This window comes from Molossus molossus, unplaced genomic scaffold (assembly GCF_014108415.1).
Source record: "Molossus molossus isolate mMolMol1 unplaced genomic scaffold, mMolMol1.p scaffold_m16_p_21, whole genome shotgun sequence".
NCBI classification, from domain to species: Eukaryota; Metazoa; Chordata; class Mammalia; order Chiroptera; family Molossidae; genus Molossus; species Molossus molossus.
This window is the reverse complement of record NW_023425357.1, coordinates 31,316,775-31,333,783: the sequence shown is the minus strand read 5'-3', so window position 1 is coordinate 31,333,783 and position 17,009 is coordinate 31,316,775. Positions and strand designations below refer to the sequence as shown.

Here is a 17,009-nt window from a genome sequence, read left to right as displayed (position 1 = left end):
CCAGGGCGGGGCTACCAGTGTGAGCCAGGCTGCTGGTGTCTCAGATATGGCGACTGTCTGTCGCCCCAGAGAAGGGCTCACCAAAGGAACAAAGGCCTCTGACAGCACGTCTGTCCCGGAGAAAGCCCCCTCTCCAGCCCTCGCTCCAATGCCAAACAGCTCAGTTCTTCCCTGTAAGTTTCTGGCACCCCTCGAGCTGCCTCCCCTCCAAGCTTAGAGGGAGAGAGTCCGATAAGTTCGTGCGCGGGCCCTTTAAGAGGAGATGCCTGGGGCTCCAGCTGCGTCAGCTTCCCTGAGCCTCAGTTCCCGCTGGTTTTTCCAGCCAGAAGTTATGGGGACTTATCTTCCTGGCACTGGAAACCTGAGCAGGACGTCTGGTGTGGGACAGGGACCCCTCAGTCCTCAGAGAGGACCTTCCCAGCCGAGGTAGCCCCCTGATTTTTATCCGCCACACATGGGTGTGAGACCAGCCAGTCGCGCCTCCACCCCTCCTACCAGTCTCGATGCAGCTTCTTTAATTCCATAGTTGTGGGACTTCCATTCAGCTCGATTTCAGTTTTGAATGATGGTTGTTCTGTAGTTTAGTTGTAAGTTTGATGTGGTTGTGGGAGGACGCGATACCGCGTTTACCTACGCCGCCATCTTGACCGGAAGTCCTGGGAACTGATGTTGATGGGTTTGGAGGGTTGGAAGTGCACTTTCGGGCTATACTCAGCCTTGGTGAGCGTGGTGCCCTGCAGCATGGACACAGAGAAGTCGTCACCCAGGTGCTCCAGGCTGGTGATCCACCAGGCCACGGGAAGGGCTGTGATGTTGCAGAGAACTGCTTTGGATTCTTTTCTGCAGAGGTCAGAGGACATTTATTCAGTTTCAAATGAGTTTGATTTATTATGGCAGGTCGGAAAAAGTACTTCTGGTGATTTCAGTTATTGCTTAGTTCACTAGTCAGTATTTATCAGGGAATAGGGCCTGTTGGTATTAATCAAAAGGGGTACATATATTTAATTTTTAAAATTTCACTTGACCATCTCCATGGTGGTTTTAACTGCTGCTTCAAGTTTTCCAAAGTCCATCTGCTCAGGTGACAGAGCCAGTGTTGCATATGGTGTTCCAATGAGGGGTTAAAATTCCTAGTAAGAGAGGTTGTTTTCTCTTGATGGCAGACTTCTCAGACACTAAAAATGCAGAGAGATGGATGCTTGGCTCAACTGAAGGACTCCTGGGCTCTGGAATCTCAAGACCAGCCTGTGTTACATGAACAGGATCTGATAGTTAAATGTGTAAGCCTGTTGTGCACAGTCTCAGAGAGCTTTTACCCCCACAGGGTCACTCTGACATTCTCCACACAGTTTTTGAAAGGATAAGGCACTTGGGCTATGATTTTAGAGTGGCAACATCAGGTTTTGTGGGCTCTCAATTTCAGGGAATATAGTCTTATCAGTCCTGATGAAAGGTTGGTAAGATCCCTGGCTGTGCTCTTTAGTATGGGGAGAAATGCCAGAGGTACTCTGATGAATGGGGTGATGCTCGTTCTTTTGGGGATGCCTCTTGCTCTGCTTGGGGTACCGTGTCCCACACGGTGGTGCCAGGGCCTCCTCACTGCATACTGGGAGAGATGATGCCCTTCTTGGTAACCAGGAATGCCAAGTCTCTAGTGTTCCTGAACTTTGAGTTCCAGAAGCCAGCAAATGTAGGTGCCTGGGCCATGCACTTTGAGAACACTGAAGCCCAGGCTTATGGATTAGAACTTCTGAATCATGGGTTGTTGCATGCTGGGGGAAGGGCAGGGGGGAAAGGGGGGGGCACTCTGTGATCAGATAAAGATTGAACTTTTGAGTTTGCCCTGGTTCTTTGGAGCCTACCACATTTGTGGGGAAACATACTTATTACCAAGTGGCTTAAGGTGATTTTTAGAGTGTGGGTCAGAATCCCACCCAGCTCAGCTCTTTATTAGCAGTGGAACTCCCAGCAAATTGCTTAATCCAGAGGTCACAGACTGGCAGCCAGGGGCTGTGTCCTGCCAGCAGACCTGTTTGATTTGGCCTGGATCACAGGGTATTTTAAATTGAGAAATTTCTCCACTGTGGCTCTGTGGGGCCCACAGTCCCAAACAGCAGACCTGGGAACCTAAGGGCCTCTGCCCTCCCCTTCCCAACCAGGGCATGGGCTCCCCAGTTTGCTTCCTGTGTGGGCAAGTTTACCACAGCTTGTCTTACGTCCCTTGGCCTTCTCACTTGTATCTCCAGCCTGCCCCCTGCAAGCTTGTGAGTTTGTGATCTCTGGTTTAACCTCTCTGTTCCTCGGTTTCTTCCTCTTTAAAAAAATGCACCTTGAAAACATTATGCTAAGTGAAAGAAGACAGACACAAAAGGCCATGGGTTTATTTATATGAAAAATCTAGAATCGGCAAATCCATAGAGACAGAGAAGATTAGTGGTTGCCTAGGGCCTAGGGGCAGGGGTTAAGGGGAAATGAGTAGTGACTTCTAATGGGCACAGGGTTTCTTTTTATTTTTTAAATATTTTTTTTATTGATTTTTAGAGAGAGGAAAGGAGAGAGAGAGAGATAGAAACATCAATGAGAAGAGAAAACATCGATTGGCCGCCTCCTGCATGCCCCCCACCAGGGATCGGGCCCACAACCTGGGCATGTGCCCTGACTGGGAATCAAACTGGCGACCTCTTGGTGCATGGGTCGACACTCAACCCTGAGCCACAGTGGCCGGGCAGACTTCCTTTTTAGGATGATAAAAAATGTTCTAAAATTGATTGTGGTGATGGTTGCACAACTTTATAAACATACTAAGAACCACTGAATTGTACATGTTAAAAGAGAGGATTTAGGATATGTCAAATATATTTCAGTCACAAAATAAGAATGCCTGTAATGTTTTGTTACAGTGTGAGGAAAGCACTCATTAAGGGGTCCCGGTTGTCACCTGAAATCCAAATATTGCTGTCTCTGACTCAGTTTTGCCTTTATAGTTTTCCCACTCATTATATCCAGTAGATGCTTAGGCCTTTCCTCAGAGGCAAATGTTCTGCATTTCCCATTCAATTATTGGAGATTAGTGAGCAAGTGGAAACCAAATGACTTAAATTCTCAGCAGATGGAGGAGCTGTTTACCTAGATTCTCTTTGGGAAATTACTGCCTGGATATGCCATCTGAATACAGCATGTTGCATAGAGAACTGAGATGGATAATTGGACTTGCCAGAGGGGAAAAAGCAGCAGTCCCAAATCCATGCTATAAGTTTTATAACACAGAAGTAAACACAACTCTGGATTTATCTTTTTCTGTCATTTTTGGAGCCAGGAGCATAATAGGTTCTCAGTCAACATTTAGTAAATGAACCTGACCTCATGTTGTGTACATAGGATCATGGTTTGTCTCTCTGCTTCTGACTTTGCACTAATACTAATATATGAGCATGTGCAATGCAGGGCACATTACATGTGCTGTCTTGATTCTCCATATGCAAAATCATTGAAATTATTACCCCACCGTATGGCCAGGGATGTCTCCTCTGAAGACATAGGAATGTGAGTGCAGCAGCTAAAACCTTTGCCACCTACTAGCTGGGACATTTGAACATCACCAAATGGGATGGGATTGGGGTTAAATGAAATAATCAATGTAAAGTGCCTGGCACCCAGTAGGCATCCAGCAGATGGCAGCTCTGATATTTGAGGAGGGGTATAGTATAACATACTGGGTAAGATTTTAGGCCTTGGGGCCAGAAAAATCTAGGTTTGATGTCTGCACCTACCATCTATAAATTGTTTGACCCCAAATGTTTCTGAACATCTCTGAGCCTCAATTACCCCATTTGTAAAATGGGTATACTAGTACCTAATTCAGTGGCCGTTGGAAGGTTTAAATCAGGTAATGCATGTAAAACATCTAGCACATTACCTGGCATGCAGTAAGTGCTCAGCAAATGGTTACCTATTTCCTGCCTTCACAGTAGAAATCTAGTTCTAGAGCTTCATGTTAAAAACATTTCGAGTGCCCTGGCCGGTTTGGCTCAGCAGTTAGAGCATCGGCCTGCGGACTAGAGAGTCCCGGGTTCAGTGCCCGCTAAGGGCACGTACCTTGGTTGCAGTTTGTCCCCAGCCCCATGGGGTTATGTGGGTGGCAGCCAATGTGTCTCTCACATATGTGTTTCCCTCTCTCTTCCTCCCTCTCTCCTTCCCTCTCTTTCTGAAGATAAATGCAAAAATGTCCTCGGGTGAGGATTGGGGAAAAAAACAAGAACATCTCGAATAAGACCTCATCTGTACTCCCTGAACAGTGTGGGGAAATGTTTGGGGAAAGCTGCATGTCACTTGGACTCTGTAGGTGTATCAGAGGTTCCTTCCTTAGGAAAGGGACTTGGTTTCCCTGAGGCTGTGTTTCTATCTGGAAGATAGATCATAACTACAGAAAGAGGTTGTTCTGAGGAATAACTGAAATACTTAGCATAATGTGTGTTAGCAAGTGGTCCATTCTCCAGTCCTTGTGTGGCCTGTGATTGTCCCTGTGCTGTGTCATAGAGGCCAGGGGTTCCAGTGAGGGACTGTGGTTGTGTTACTGAGACGGGGGCCCCAGGCTCTCCTTTGGCTGACGACAATTCTAAATGTGTCTTACCCTGTCTGTGGCTCCTCCTTCTGTCAGGGAGGAGGTGGTTGGTATGGCACTTTGCATTGTGGTGTTGGCATGGTGTCACAGGCTTGGAGTTGTCCAGCATTGGGGTTTGTACCTCTGGGGAAAGGTGGTTTCTGCCATCCTGTGACACCTCTGATCAGTTGAGAATGGAGGCTTTTCACAGCCTCTAGAGGGCGCTTGGTCAGCTAGAGTTCTTAACACTTTGAGGAAGCCAGGCAGAAGCAGAGTCTCTCCTCTGATACATCAAACAGTGGTGCCTGTGACCTTTACATCAGTGAAGGTCCCAGAGATTTGTGAGCGGCAGAGTTTCTGAGCCAAGTATTAACTTCAAAACTAGTTTGGCTTCAGACCCTACCTGTGGCTCTTAGCCTATAGATGAAAGAGGAGACGGTGTGGTCTTTTGAAAAGAGGCGAGGCCTGGCACTGGGCCTTTGTGGTTGTGCTTTTCCCTGTACACGTGCCCTGTGAAGCAGAGAGGCCACGTCCTGCTGATTGGGGTGCTTCGGAGCACCTGGAGAGGGCTTAGAGTACTCCGCCACCCCTTGGCAGATGCCATTCTTAGTGTGCATTTTGGGATCCCAGTAAAGGTAATTTGAATTATAACACGAAGGGCTTAGGACCATCTAAAAGCAAAACTGACTAACCCAACAGGTTAGGTTTAGCTTAGCAGACACTCCCCCCACACACACACACAATGTCACCCATAGGGCAGCAGGGGCTTTGTCTGTGTTTGTGCGGCCTTCAGCCTGCTGGCCTTCACAGATCCATCCCCGTGTGGGAGTTGACTGATTCCTCACTCCCTGTGTGCCGAGCACTAGACTCAGACTCAGTGAGAGGGCTGGCTTTGAGATGCAAAGTATCGTGGTACTGGTCTATGCTCAGGGACTTTATCAGGGAGCCAGGGAGACAGAAATGTACACATGAGAAGGAATTGGTAAGGTTGCCAGTGCCTTGCTGGGTCCAGAATGAGGGGGTCACTAAGCCCTTCAGTGTTCCGAGGAGTGATCTCTTCCTGGGATGGTCAGGAAAAGCAGAGGGTTGGATTTGAGCTGAGCTTTGAAGGTGGATAGGATGTGGGGCAGACAGGAAGTATATATGGAGGAGGATGATCAAGGCCCAGTGAGAAGGTGGGTCTGGCTGGAGTTGAAAGTTATGCTGGGCAGCCAGGCATTGAGACTAGAGAGGTCAGCCTGGCCCTGTTTGAGTCACCCTGAGTGCCAGGTAAGGAGTGTGGGCTTGATTCATGGTATAGTTCTTCCCATTGTGGCCCAGGGTTGACCCAGAGGGCCCAGGCCCAGAGCCCTCCAAGCTGATTTATTGGTGAGAATGTTCTCATGCACCCCACCGCCCACCCCCAGTGGGAACCACTGTCAATTCGTCTTGTCTTCCTGGACATGAAGACTATTCTGTCCCTAAGTATAAGGATACAGACAGTAGAGACTTGGGGTTCCGGGGACTCAGAGTTTGAACAGCCATCACTTCTGTAGTGGACTGGGTGTCCTGAGTTCAGCCCTGGTAGAATTCAGGGTAGGGGGTAGAGCTGAGAAGGGTGCTGCTCGGCCCTTGGTCAGGAGTGTTGAGCACAAAGACCCCCTTTTCCATCTCCTCCCTTCTAGAGACACTGTTACTCTTACAAGCTGTCACTCCGACATTAGAGCCCTGTTCCTCATACTCTTTCACCATTCAGTCCTGTAAGACTTTGTAGTCCTCAGACCTTCCTAAATACCATTCAAATCCATACCACCCACCACTGCAGATCGCTCTTACCTTCCGGGGCTCCTTACTGCCACCAGGATTCATTGCCGGTTCCTTTGCCCAGCACATGGCTGGGAGCAGCTTCTCCAGCCCTGTCCTCACCTCTCCTTCACCTGTGTCCCTCACTTTGCCAAACTAAATCTCTCCCATCCTGTGAGCCTTTGTTTATGCTATTCCTCTGTCTGGGCTGCTTCGTCCTGAACAGCTCCTGAACGAACCACCTACTCATCCTTCAGAGCCCTTTTCAAATGCTGACCCTCATGAAGCCCCCCTAATGCCCTCTACTCCAGAGATACTAGTCCTTCTCTTTCCTGCCTGCTCCCTCCTTACCTTGCACTTTTCTCACCAGAGCTTTTTTTCTGCTTTGCACAAGAGTTCTTATGTACTCTCTTGTTTCCTTTCCCCACACCCACAGTACACACCCCGCCCCAGCAGAGAGCCCCTCGAGGGCAGAGAATGCATCCAGAGGCTGGCTCTAGCACAAGGAAGTGAGTGACCTTGCCCATCGCTTAGGGACCATTTGTGACCTGAATCAAGGAGATAGGCTACAGGGAGACTCCAGGATGGCCTGTGTTGCTGCAGGGCTAGGTCTTCTTTGGATCCCCTGCTGAAACCTTGTGCGTGTTATCACTCCATGTCTTGCTGCCCTAACCCATGTGGAGCAGAAACGGCCTGGCTCCGCTGGGAGTGCAGTTGGCAGTCAGAGTGCCCAGCAGGCTGCAGGGCAGGAGTGGGAGGCACAGCTGCTCAGTGGCCTTGGTGATTTCCCCATCCAGGACTCTTCAGGAACAAGGAGACACAGGTTCTAGATTCTTATGGAATACAAGTCATTCTCAGTTATCAGACTATTTACAAAATCTTTAGGTAGTGTGAAATCTCAAATTCAGTCTCTTAGCATTTAAAAAAGTTTGCTGCTGCATTGGCCGGGAATCGAACCCGGGCCTCCCGCGTGGCAGGCGAGAATTCTACCACTGAACCACCAATGCTTCAGCTGTAGCAACTTTGTGAGAACCTCCCTTTAATTACAGTCCTGAACCTCCTTGTATATATACTGACTCAAAGGATAAGGCCAAGCTCCAATGCTGCCACATCAGCACAGAAACAGAAAGCTTATGTGAAGGCAGAAGAGAGTGTGAGTGTGTATTGTGTGTTTGATGTGCCTTCGGGACTTGGGACAGAAACTACAGCTCAAGTTCTTCCTTCTCAGTAGCAAAAAGCATATTGAGACGTTGGGTGACTTTCTCCCCCCTGATGTCTATGATGTGTGGGTCCTCCCATTCCACATTTACTTGCTGCTGAGCTGTTTTACAGTTCTCAGGTTTCACCTCAGCTCCCTGCTGGAGACTGGCCAAGGGTGAGGGGGTGCAGCAGGAGTCCGCTCACCGGTGAAGGGCATGAAGACCTTGGTCTCATGCCAGTGGTGCCTCTCTGGAGAGCCCATCTGCTGTTAACACGCTCACTGAGCAGGGAAGTGTGGTTAGAGATTCGCAGCACCTTTGGCTGCTGCAGGCCTGGCATGGTTGAGGAGACTGGCTCCTCCAGCCACACCGCTGGGAGGAGGAAACCTGCCAGGGAAAGGCAAAAAGAACCGCGTTGCATTGGCCGGGAATCGAACCCGGGCCTCCCGCGTGGCAGGCGAGAATTCTACCACTGAACCACCAATGCTCCAGCTGTTTACTGATGCATCTTCAGGGCTTTTCTCAAGGGGCTGTACACTCAGAGTCTGAGTCCTGGCAGATGATGGCCTCATCTGGCCAGTTTGTCCGGTTTGGAAAGCCAAACAGGTTTATCTAGAACCATCCTTGCTAGACCTTATTATACTGTTTTGGGAGTGGTGGGGGCCTATGAAACTGACATTGAGCTTCCACCCAAAGACCCTTGGTTTATCCATAACCCTCAGCCCCTGGGGTGGGCGTGGTGCAATCTCATTCTACAAAGATCAAAGAAAGAGGCACCTCCCAGGCCATCCGTGCAGCCCCTTGCTGACATCTCTGTTCTCACATCTGCCAGCTCAGGAACCAGGCCAGTCCTGTTCACCTGTTCGTGCAGTGCCTGGCACAGAATAGGTGCCCCATATGGCTTGCTGTATTAAATCTTTATCCAACCCTGTCCAGTCCCTCACTGAAACGTTTTTGCAGGATTGGTCACTGCCTCATTGGATGGCGCATTTATCTCTGAACAGCTCTAATAACTAGTAGGTTCCTGACACTGAGCTGGAGCCACATAGACTGATACTTCTTGGACTTGGCGGTCTTTAAAATTCTTCAAGCAAACTTGAGACCCCCATTTATATACAGTGCACCTGCCATGATGGACACAAAGTGATTAGACAGTGAGTCAAGGCAGCTGCTTTGAAAAGTCCATAATCTCTAGACCACCCTCATCATACTTGAATCTGCTACACTGGATAATGGGTATCTTCCCCTCCCCATCCATCTCCAGGCTTCTTAAGACACTCTTTTTGGAAGGTATAGTGTCTCGGCCTTTGTGTCCACTGGGCTCTGAAAACAGAGACTGGCCCCTGGTGGACCTGAGCCTCCCTCTGCTCTCCTCCACTTGGGGCAGGACAGGGCCTGCTTTGGGGACATCCCCTAGGTGACCACAGGCACCTCCTCCCTTCTCCCTGTTAGCATCCCTCCCCAAGTAGATACCTCAGAGCCATATCTACACTTTCCTCTCCTATATTACATGGGCTTCTGCTGCTTTTCTGTTCAGTTTGAAGAGTCCCATCCTGCTCTTTCCCACAGCCTCAGCCCTTCTTCAGCCTCTCCCCCCTGACCCTGATAACTGTGGCGGTCTCCTGCAGGGTTTTTCTGTCTCCCCTGTCAAACCAGCCCTACCCCAGCCCCTCCTCTCCCGGCTGCCACCAGAAGTACCTAATCAAAACATAGACCTGAGCATGTCACCCCATTGTTGGAAAACTTCTACCGGATTGTCATTCCCTTGAACCGTCTCAAGCCTCTCCTTCCACGGGCCAGACTCCTCGGCCTTCCCTAAACACGCGTGTCTCTTCAGAGCTCCTTGCCTTTGGCCAGGCTCCTCCCTGTGCCTGAGATGCTGTGCCATGCCTTCCTTTTTCTTTACCTGAAAAATGCCTGTTGATTCACCTCCTAAGATCTAATTCAAATGGCACTTCCCAGTCAGCCTAAGAAAGTTAGCACGTGGCATTTTTCTTGCTTCTGTTCTCATCACTGGTGCCACAATGATACAGTTTCATACTTGTTTGTGTATGGATCTTGCCCACTGAACTGGGACCTGGTTCAGCACCATCCCTGGAAATAATGACATAGACCCAGAGAACCTCTGGGGTGCCCAAAGGGAGGGTTGAGCAAGTGTTGAATAAAGATAGTTGACCAACTAATAATGCATTGTAGTTTTTGTTCCCCAACAGGTCTTGCATTCTGTCAGATTCCCAGAAATGAGATAGCTCTATTGTTCCTCATTCTGTTCTACACAAAGGGAAACTGAGACCCAGAAAAGGGAAACAACTGTGACCCACCTAGCGCCTTCCAGTCAGCCGCAGAACTGGGAAAGGCCTATCCTGAGATGCCTGCTCCCGATTCCTCTTTCTGAACAGGTTCTCTCTCCTCCTTCCCAACCGCAGGCCCTGGGGCCAACAGCTAGGGTAGCCTAATTCTACTGGTCCTACAGCCCCTCACCCCTCTCTCTTCAGGCTGGTCCGGGAGTTCGTGGCCCAGAACAACACCGTGCAAATCAAGCATGTGATCCAGACCCTGTCTCAGGAGTTTGCCCTGTCTCAGCACCCCCACAGTCGGAAAGGGGGCCTCATTGGCCTGGCTGCCTGCTCCATCGCACTGGGCAAGGTGGGCCTCTCTCCTGGAGGGACAGACTTATAAGCCATGGCCTTGACTCTGTCTGGGGACCCAACAGGGCTTTGCAGACCTGTGTTTTATCGCCATTCTCTCCACACCTAAAGCAGCAAGGTCTCGTAGCCTTGTTCCCTGGCACAGCCCCTGTCCTGAGAAGCCAACCTGCCAAGGGTCTTTTAGCCTAGCCCCACACCAAGACCTGAACATCTCTAAGGGAGCTGGGGTGTCAGCTGGCACTGGGGGCTAGGGGCCTGGGGTCTGGCCCCTTTTGAGCTATTTCTCCTCCTCCTCGCCCCAGGACTCAGGGCTCTACCTGAAGGAGTTGATCGAGCCAGTGCTGACCTGCTTCAATGACGCAGACAGCAGGCTGCGCTACTACGCCTGCGAGGCCCTCTACAACATCGTGAAGGTGGCGCGGGGCGCCGTGCTGCCCCACTTCAACGTGCTCTTTGATGGGCTGAGTAAGGTGACCGCTCCTCACTGGGCTGAGTTCTCTCCACCCACCTAACTTGACCTTCCGGGACTTGAGTGCTTGGATCCCTTTTCCCAGATGCAGGCAGAGCAGATAAACATGTGGCTGCCAGGGACACTTGTCTGTTCAGTCTAATAATTTTTTTAATGGGCTCGTGTTTACATTTTTTTTCCATTTCTCTATTATCCTTACAGCACTTTATGAAAGTATCAGTCTACCACAAATTGGAGGGGAAAAAAAAAGTTCGAAGAGCACTAAGCTCCCCTATAGAAGGTGAAGATGGTGTATCCGTACACAGACTGTGTTTTCCCTGTGAGAAGAACACTAGCCCCTAAGTGCTAGGAAAAACTCTACTTAGAAAGGCTTTGGAGTCCCTGAGACCCTCCTCAGCTCCTCTCAGCTTCATGGAGCTTCCCTCCCAGGGACCAAGCATCCCGAATCAGTGCTCCCTGCCAATGTCACAGTCATTTCTAGAGTATCAGCCTCCCAGCTGCCTTGGTCCCCTCCTCCAAGAGTGGAGAGAAGACCAGCAAGTTAAGATTCACCCTGAGCAAGGCCAACAGGAAGAAGCCCCTGAACAGAACGAGGATGTCCACTGCATGGTTCCTTAGCCAGGTTCCATTTTGCCCTTCCTTCCCCATTTCCCCTACTTTCCTTCAGCTTATTCACTGAAAGAGGTGCCTGTTCAGTATTCCAAGCCACACCAGGACCTCGGCCGTGGGTTTTCGTTGGATATCTTGACCTCTGACATCTCTCTCCTGTGTGTCTCGTAGTTGGCTGCTGACCCAGACCCCAATGTGAAAAGTGGATCTGAGCTCCTAGACCGCCTTTTAAAGGTATTTGTACTTGATTCCCACTTTTCTTTTTAGAATCTATTTCTCAACATCTGTCTGTACAACTTATAAATTCTACATGGGCTCTGGCTGGTTTGGCTCAGTGGTTAGCATGTTGGCCTACAGACCAAAGAGTTGTGGGTTTGATTCCCAGTCAGGTGCAAGAGCCTGGGTTGCAGGTTCAATTCCCTCACCCCAGTCGGGATCATGCAGGAGGCAACCAATTGATGTTGTCTCTCTCACATCAATGTCTCTCTCTCTTTCTCTCTCTCCCTCCCTCCCTCCATCCTTCCCTCTCCTCCACTCTTTCTAAAAATTAGTGGGAAAATATCCTCAGGTGAGTATTAACAAAAAAATTCCATCACTGGGGACACTCTTCCTAATTTAGGTTTTTTCATTTGCATACAATCAAATTTACTCTTTGATGTACAGTTCATTAACAAGTGTATAGACTTATGTCACCAGCACAGTCAAAATGCGGAACCATTCTATCACCCATTTTTCACCTGGCCCCTGGCTGTCAGTCAGAAGCTCATGTGTCTTTGATCCATAGGACATCGTGACAGAGAGCAACAAGTTTGACCTGGTGGGCTTCATCCCCTTGCTGCGGGAGAGGATTTACTCCAACAACCAGTATGCCCGGCAGTTCATCATCTCCTGGGTAAGGGCTGGCCCCAAGGCACTTTCCCAGCCGTGCTGAGCCTCTGCTTTAGGCATATCTGTTCTCTGACCCATCCTGGGCAGGTCCTGTGGCTGAGAGGAGCCTAGTTGTTGTTCCAATGGCCAGTGACACCAGACAGTCTAAAAACACGTTTATTCAGCTTGCCCCTGGCAAGGATACGATTCTTTCCTTTCCTTGGAAAACCCCAGTTTCTCTTTGAATCCAGTAGTGCTACTGGCAGTCAGACTCTTCTGGCGTGTCAGTCCTTTCCCTCATACTCCCTTCTGCCATGGCACCTGACCTCCTTGCACCGCTAACCAGTAGCTGCTAGCACCCCTCTCCGCCGCGGGACACCTGCAGTGCCGTGAAATGCTGCCTCAGCAGGGCCTTTTCTCACTGCCCAGGCCCAGGGGGTTGGGGAGGAGGAGGCAACGGTTCTTGGGCTGATGTAACTTTCCCTCCTGGTTTCTTCCCCTGGGTCAGATCCTGGTTCTGGAGTCCGTGCCAGACATCAACCTGCTGGATTATTTGCCAGAGATCCTGGATGGACTCTTCCAGATCCTGGGCGACAATGGCAAAGAGATTCGGAAAATGTGAGTGGAGGGAGGGGCAGGCAGCTGCCACCACCCTGGGCCCCTCAGGGCACACATATACCCCACACCAACAGACAGGTGGCAGCAGAACGAAGTTTCCTCTTTTCTTCCTGACTTATGTGCTTCCCACCATGAGGAGCTAAGTAAGAGCTCATCAACCCCCAGTCTCTGCAAACCATTCATCTGACAAGTTCAAAGTGTATTCCCCTCTGGTGGCCAACCCAGAGCAGCAGTGGGCCGTGGCTGGTGTCTCCTGTATCCCTTCTCCTCTCATTGGCAGGTGTGAAGTGGTCCTTGGAGAATTCTTGAAAGAAATTAAGAAGAACCCTTCCAGTGTTAAGTTTGCTGAGATGGCCAACATCCTGGTGATTCACTGCCAGACCACAGGTGAGTTTGTGGAGGCCCATGGCCACTGCCACCTCCACAAAAGCTCCTTTCTCTCTCACTGTCTCGGAAAGAGTCCTGGTAGGAGTGTGAACCTGTGCAACACTGGATCCCAGAGCAGTGGAGCGGCAGGTCCTTGTGAGAGAGAGATTTGGGTTCTCTGTTAATATGGAGGCCCTTTCACTTGGTCTGACCCTGGAGGAAGTAAAATCTGGACTCTCTTGGTGGCAAGCTCGGCCTTAGAACTCTGAATTGAAACGCTTGGAGGTTAGGATTGTTCCTGTTAGCTTCTATTGAGTGTCAAACCACTACAGTATGTAATTGCTTAACACAGACTTCTTATTTGAGTCTGTGGGTCCACTGGCTGGTTCTCCTTACTGGGCGAAGTATGGCTGGGCTTGATCAGTCAGCTGGAGGGTTAGCTAAGGCTGGGTGGTCTAGGATGGCCTCACTCATGTTTGGCAGTTGTATGGCTGTCACCTGGAGCAGCAGGGACAATTGGTCCACGTGTCATCATCCAGCAGGCTAGTCCAAGTGCACTCATCTGGCATCAGTGAGGTCCCAGGAGACATGGTAGAAGTGAGCAAGGCATCTTGAGGCATAGGCTTGAACCAGGCACACCATCTCTTTACCACCTTCTGTTGGCCAAAGCGGCAAGGCCAGACCAGGGTCAAGGAGGGAGGAAGTGGACTCACCTCTTGATGAGAGAAGCCGCAGAGGCCCATTGTAGGACGCACAGACACAGAGAGGAGTAGAGAATTGTGGCTGCCCTTACAGTCTGCCACAGATTGTTGTTCTAGTCCAACCTGATACTGTATGTACCTATGGGAGGCAGAAAGCAAGGGCGAGAGAGTATTGGTGAGGCCAGAAGCAGTGCAAGCCGTCGGGTGCCCTGCAGTCCCGTCCTGTGGGCATGGCCAGTGGGAGGGAGCACTCTGCTACTCATGCTGACCCTCCTGGAACTTGCCCCTCCCTCTTCCAGATGACCTGATCCAGCTGACAGCCATGTGCTGGATGAGGGAGTTCATCCAGCTGGCTGGCCGGGTGATGCTGCCCTACTCCTCTGGGATCCTGACCGCTGTCTTGCCTTGCCTGGCCTACGATGACCGCAAGAAAAGTATCCTTTGTTCGGAGACAGGAAACAAGAGTGGACGTAAAGGAGGCTATGAAGTTGCAGGACCCTGGAGTGGGGATGGGGCTCCCTTAGGATGGGGCGTCTCGCAAGAGTCCCGGGGATCAAGGGAACAGGAGGCATTGCTGAACACGGACTGGACTGGGAGAGCCAAGACAGCACCAGGGACACAGAACAGATGCTGCTATCCCCAGAGCTAACCTGATTACTTACAGACCTGAGCAGCTCTCCTGGGTCTGACGGTTTCAACCCCTGAGCTCACACTGCCCAGCCCTGGGTGGGGGAAATCCTGTTGGTGGGAAGTCCACCGAGAAGGAGCCCTACAAGAAGGCACCACACAGGAGCATCTTGAGGAGACACCATTGTGGCAGGAGGACATGGACTCTGTTCAGACTGCTTGTCTGCCCACCAGCATACCTCTGAGGAGGACCGAGCCCCTGACCAATGCCAGTGACCTTGGTTTTAGGGATGACCTCAGATGGGACTGCTCCTTACATCAGTGGACCCAGGCATCAAGGAGGTGGCCAATGTGTGCAACCAGAGCCTGATGAAACTGGTCACCCCTGAAGACGACGAGCCTGATGAGCCAAAGCCAGTGGTCCAGAGGCCAGCAGACCCCAACCCCGACGACTCCTTGGCAAAGCAGGAGGGGACAGTCAGTGGTGAGTAAGCTCTGCCTCCTGCCCCTCACCTCCCAGGGAGTGCACCAGGGAACCAGAGATCGTAGTTGACTTGATTTGGGGCCTCACTAACTACTTTCTATATGTTAACTCATGACAACCCAATAAGGCAGGAACTGTTGTTACCCCCATTCTACAAATGGACACAGGGAAGATAGATAACATGACCAGGATCTGGCAACAACTCAGTAGCAGAGTTGGGATATGAACCCTCACGGTCTGTGTGCAGAACCCCTACTGTTAACCCTGTTGCCTCACAGACCATGACTCCTCTCTTTAATCATTTCCTGGCTCAGCTGCAGAAACAGTTGTTTTCAGAATGAAAAGGTTTGGAGTGTGGCAGGAGCACAGGTTACAGAGTCTCTTGAGTCTTGGCTGTAGACAAGCAGCCATCCAGAAGCTGGCTGCCTTTACTGTGCCGGTCATCCTCGGGGAGGGTTAGGAGCACTCTGGTGGCAGTTTATTCAGTCCGTGGAAACTCTGTCAAAATCAGTGTCTTTATAAAATGAAATGGCTCTGCTCTCCTTTCAGACTCCTTTAACATGATTGTCTTATTTATGTGTAACATGAAGTAAGTCATGTTTATGTCCACTGGAGTCAGAGTTTGACTCTAAATGTTATCTAGACGTTTTATAATCTCTTGGACCTCTAGCCTCACTGAGAGGTCACTGATCAGCTTTGGGGTGATGTTCTCCTTGGCAGAATCAGCCAGAGAGTAAATTGATACAGAACCTACTCAGATCTTTAAGGCTTACAGACTAAATTCTAGGACTTGACTCAGGAGCCAAAAGAATTACTAAAGCATTTTCTCCCATTGCCATTCTTGGGTGTCTCTTTTATTTATTTGTTTTTCTTTTAAATATCTGAGAATTTCAGGCACACGTGCCCCTTGGGCCTCCTCCCATGGGTTTGGCCTACTGGATTGTTTTAGGTGTCACGTTACAGCTTGCCTTGGCCTCTGTGAGCCACGGTAGCAAAACCGCTGGAGGCAGAGTAGTATCCAGCTGGAGCATTGGTGGTTCAGTGGTAGAATTCTCGCCTGCCACGCGGGAGGCCCGGGTTCGATTCCCGGCCAATGCAGCAGCTGGAGACTTTTTGCTCCTTGAAAAAAAAACTTGGGGAAATAAGTTAGTATGGGCCTCCCAAGGCAGGAGCTTGCTTTCTGAGAGATATTAGAAGAATCTCACACATAGACATATTTTGTGAACTTTCACTAATATATAAGTATTTTTTATCTTATTTTTTTATTCTTGTTTTAGAAAATTTGGAAAGTAAGGGAAAATATAAAGAAGCAGGACTGTTCCCATCATTTTTTTTCATTATATATATTTGAGATCATACAACTTATACAGGGTGGGGCAAAGTAGGTTTACAGTTGTTATATGGAAAATAATACAATAATTATTAAATAATAATACAGAAATAAACTCTGTTTCACATATAACTGTAAACCTACTTTTGCCCCACCCTGTGTAATTCCATATCCTACTTTTTTTGCTTGGGTGATAGGGTTTATTTTGTCGGGGGTGTGGGGGAGCTGTTTCTCTTTGTTTTGTTTTTGGCTTGACAAGTTGCAACATGCAGAAGTTTGGAATATTTTCTACTGATTTTAAAAATTAGTGCTACTTAATCCATAGCATTAGAAAGTGGAATAATGGCTGCTGAGTGTAGGGAAGGGGGAATTGGGACTGACTATTAACAGACCTGGTTTCTCTTTGGGGTGATGGAAATGTTCTGGAATTAAATAGTGATGGTGTTTGTACAACTTTGTGGATGTAGAAAAAAAATAATTGTACACTTTAAAACGGTAAACTTTGTGTCAGGAAGTTTTATGTTATATGAATTATATCTCGATTTTTTTTTTTTAAGTTAGCGCCCCTTTCCCCGAAGTAGACCCAGCAGCCTGTGCCCCACTCTGTGTATGTGGCCACAAGCCACGCCCTCTGGAAAGGAACTGTTGCGTCCAGTGGTCATGGCAGCTGCTAAGAAACCAACTGGATTTGGGTGGCTCCGTGGTAGAA

The 17,009-nt window shown here is 49.6% G+C and overlaps 1 protein-coding gene and 3 non-coding genes across 5 annotated transcripts in view; 2 read left to right on the top strand and 2 right to left on the bottom strand.

Annotated features, from left to right (window-relative positions):
- VAC14 (VAC14 component of PIKFYVE complex) overlaps positions 1-17,009 on the top strand; it is a 98,283-nt gene that overhangs the window by 6,169 nt on the left and 75,105 nt on the right. The window contains exons 2-9 of one of the 2 annotated variants that reach the window (XM_036275121.1): positions 10,077-10,227; positions 10,532-10,699; positions 11,479-11,541; positions 12,092-12,199; positions 12,683-12,792; positions 13,073-13,179; positions 14,159-14,293; positions 14,818-14,970. In XM_036275121.1, the coding sequence (XP_036131014.1) occupies positions 10,077-10,227; positions 10,532-10,699; positions 11,479-11,541; positions 12,092-12,199; positions 12,683-12,792; positions 13,073-13,179; positions 14,159-14,293; positions 14,818-14,970 (995 nt within the window). The remainder of the gene's footprint in view (positions 1-10,076; positions 10,228-10,531; positions 10,700-11,478; positions 11,542-12,091; positions 12,200-12,682; positions 12,793-13,072; positions 13,180-14,158; positions 14,294-14,817; positions 14,971-17,009) is intronic. The other variant, XM_036275122.1, reaches the window with a different exon arrangement.
- TRNAG-GCC lies at positions 7,319-7,389 on the bottom strand. The gene has a single exon. It is a non-coding gene; the product is annotated as a tRNA-Gly (tRNA).
- TRNAG-GCC lies at positions 7,998-8,068 on the bottom strand. Its single transcript has one exon. It is a non-coding gene; the product is annotated as a tRNA-Gly (tRNA).
- TRNAG-GCC lies at positions 15,998-16,068 on the top strand. Its single transcript has one exon. It is a non-coding gene; the product is annotated as a tRNA-Gly (tRNA).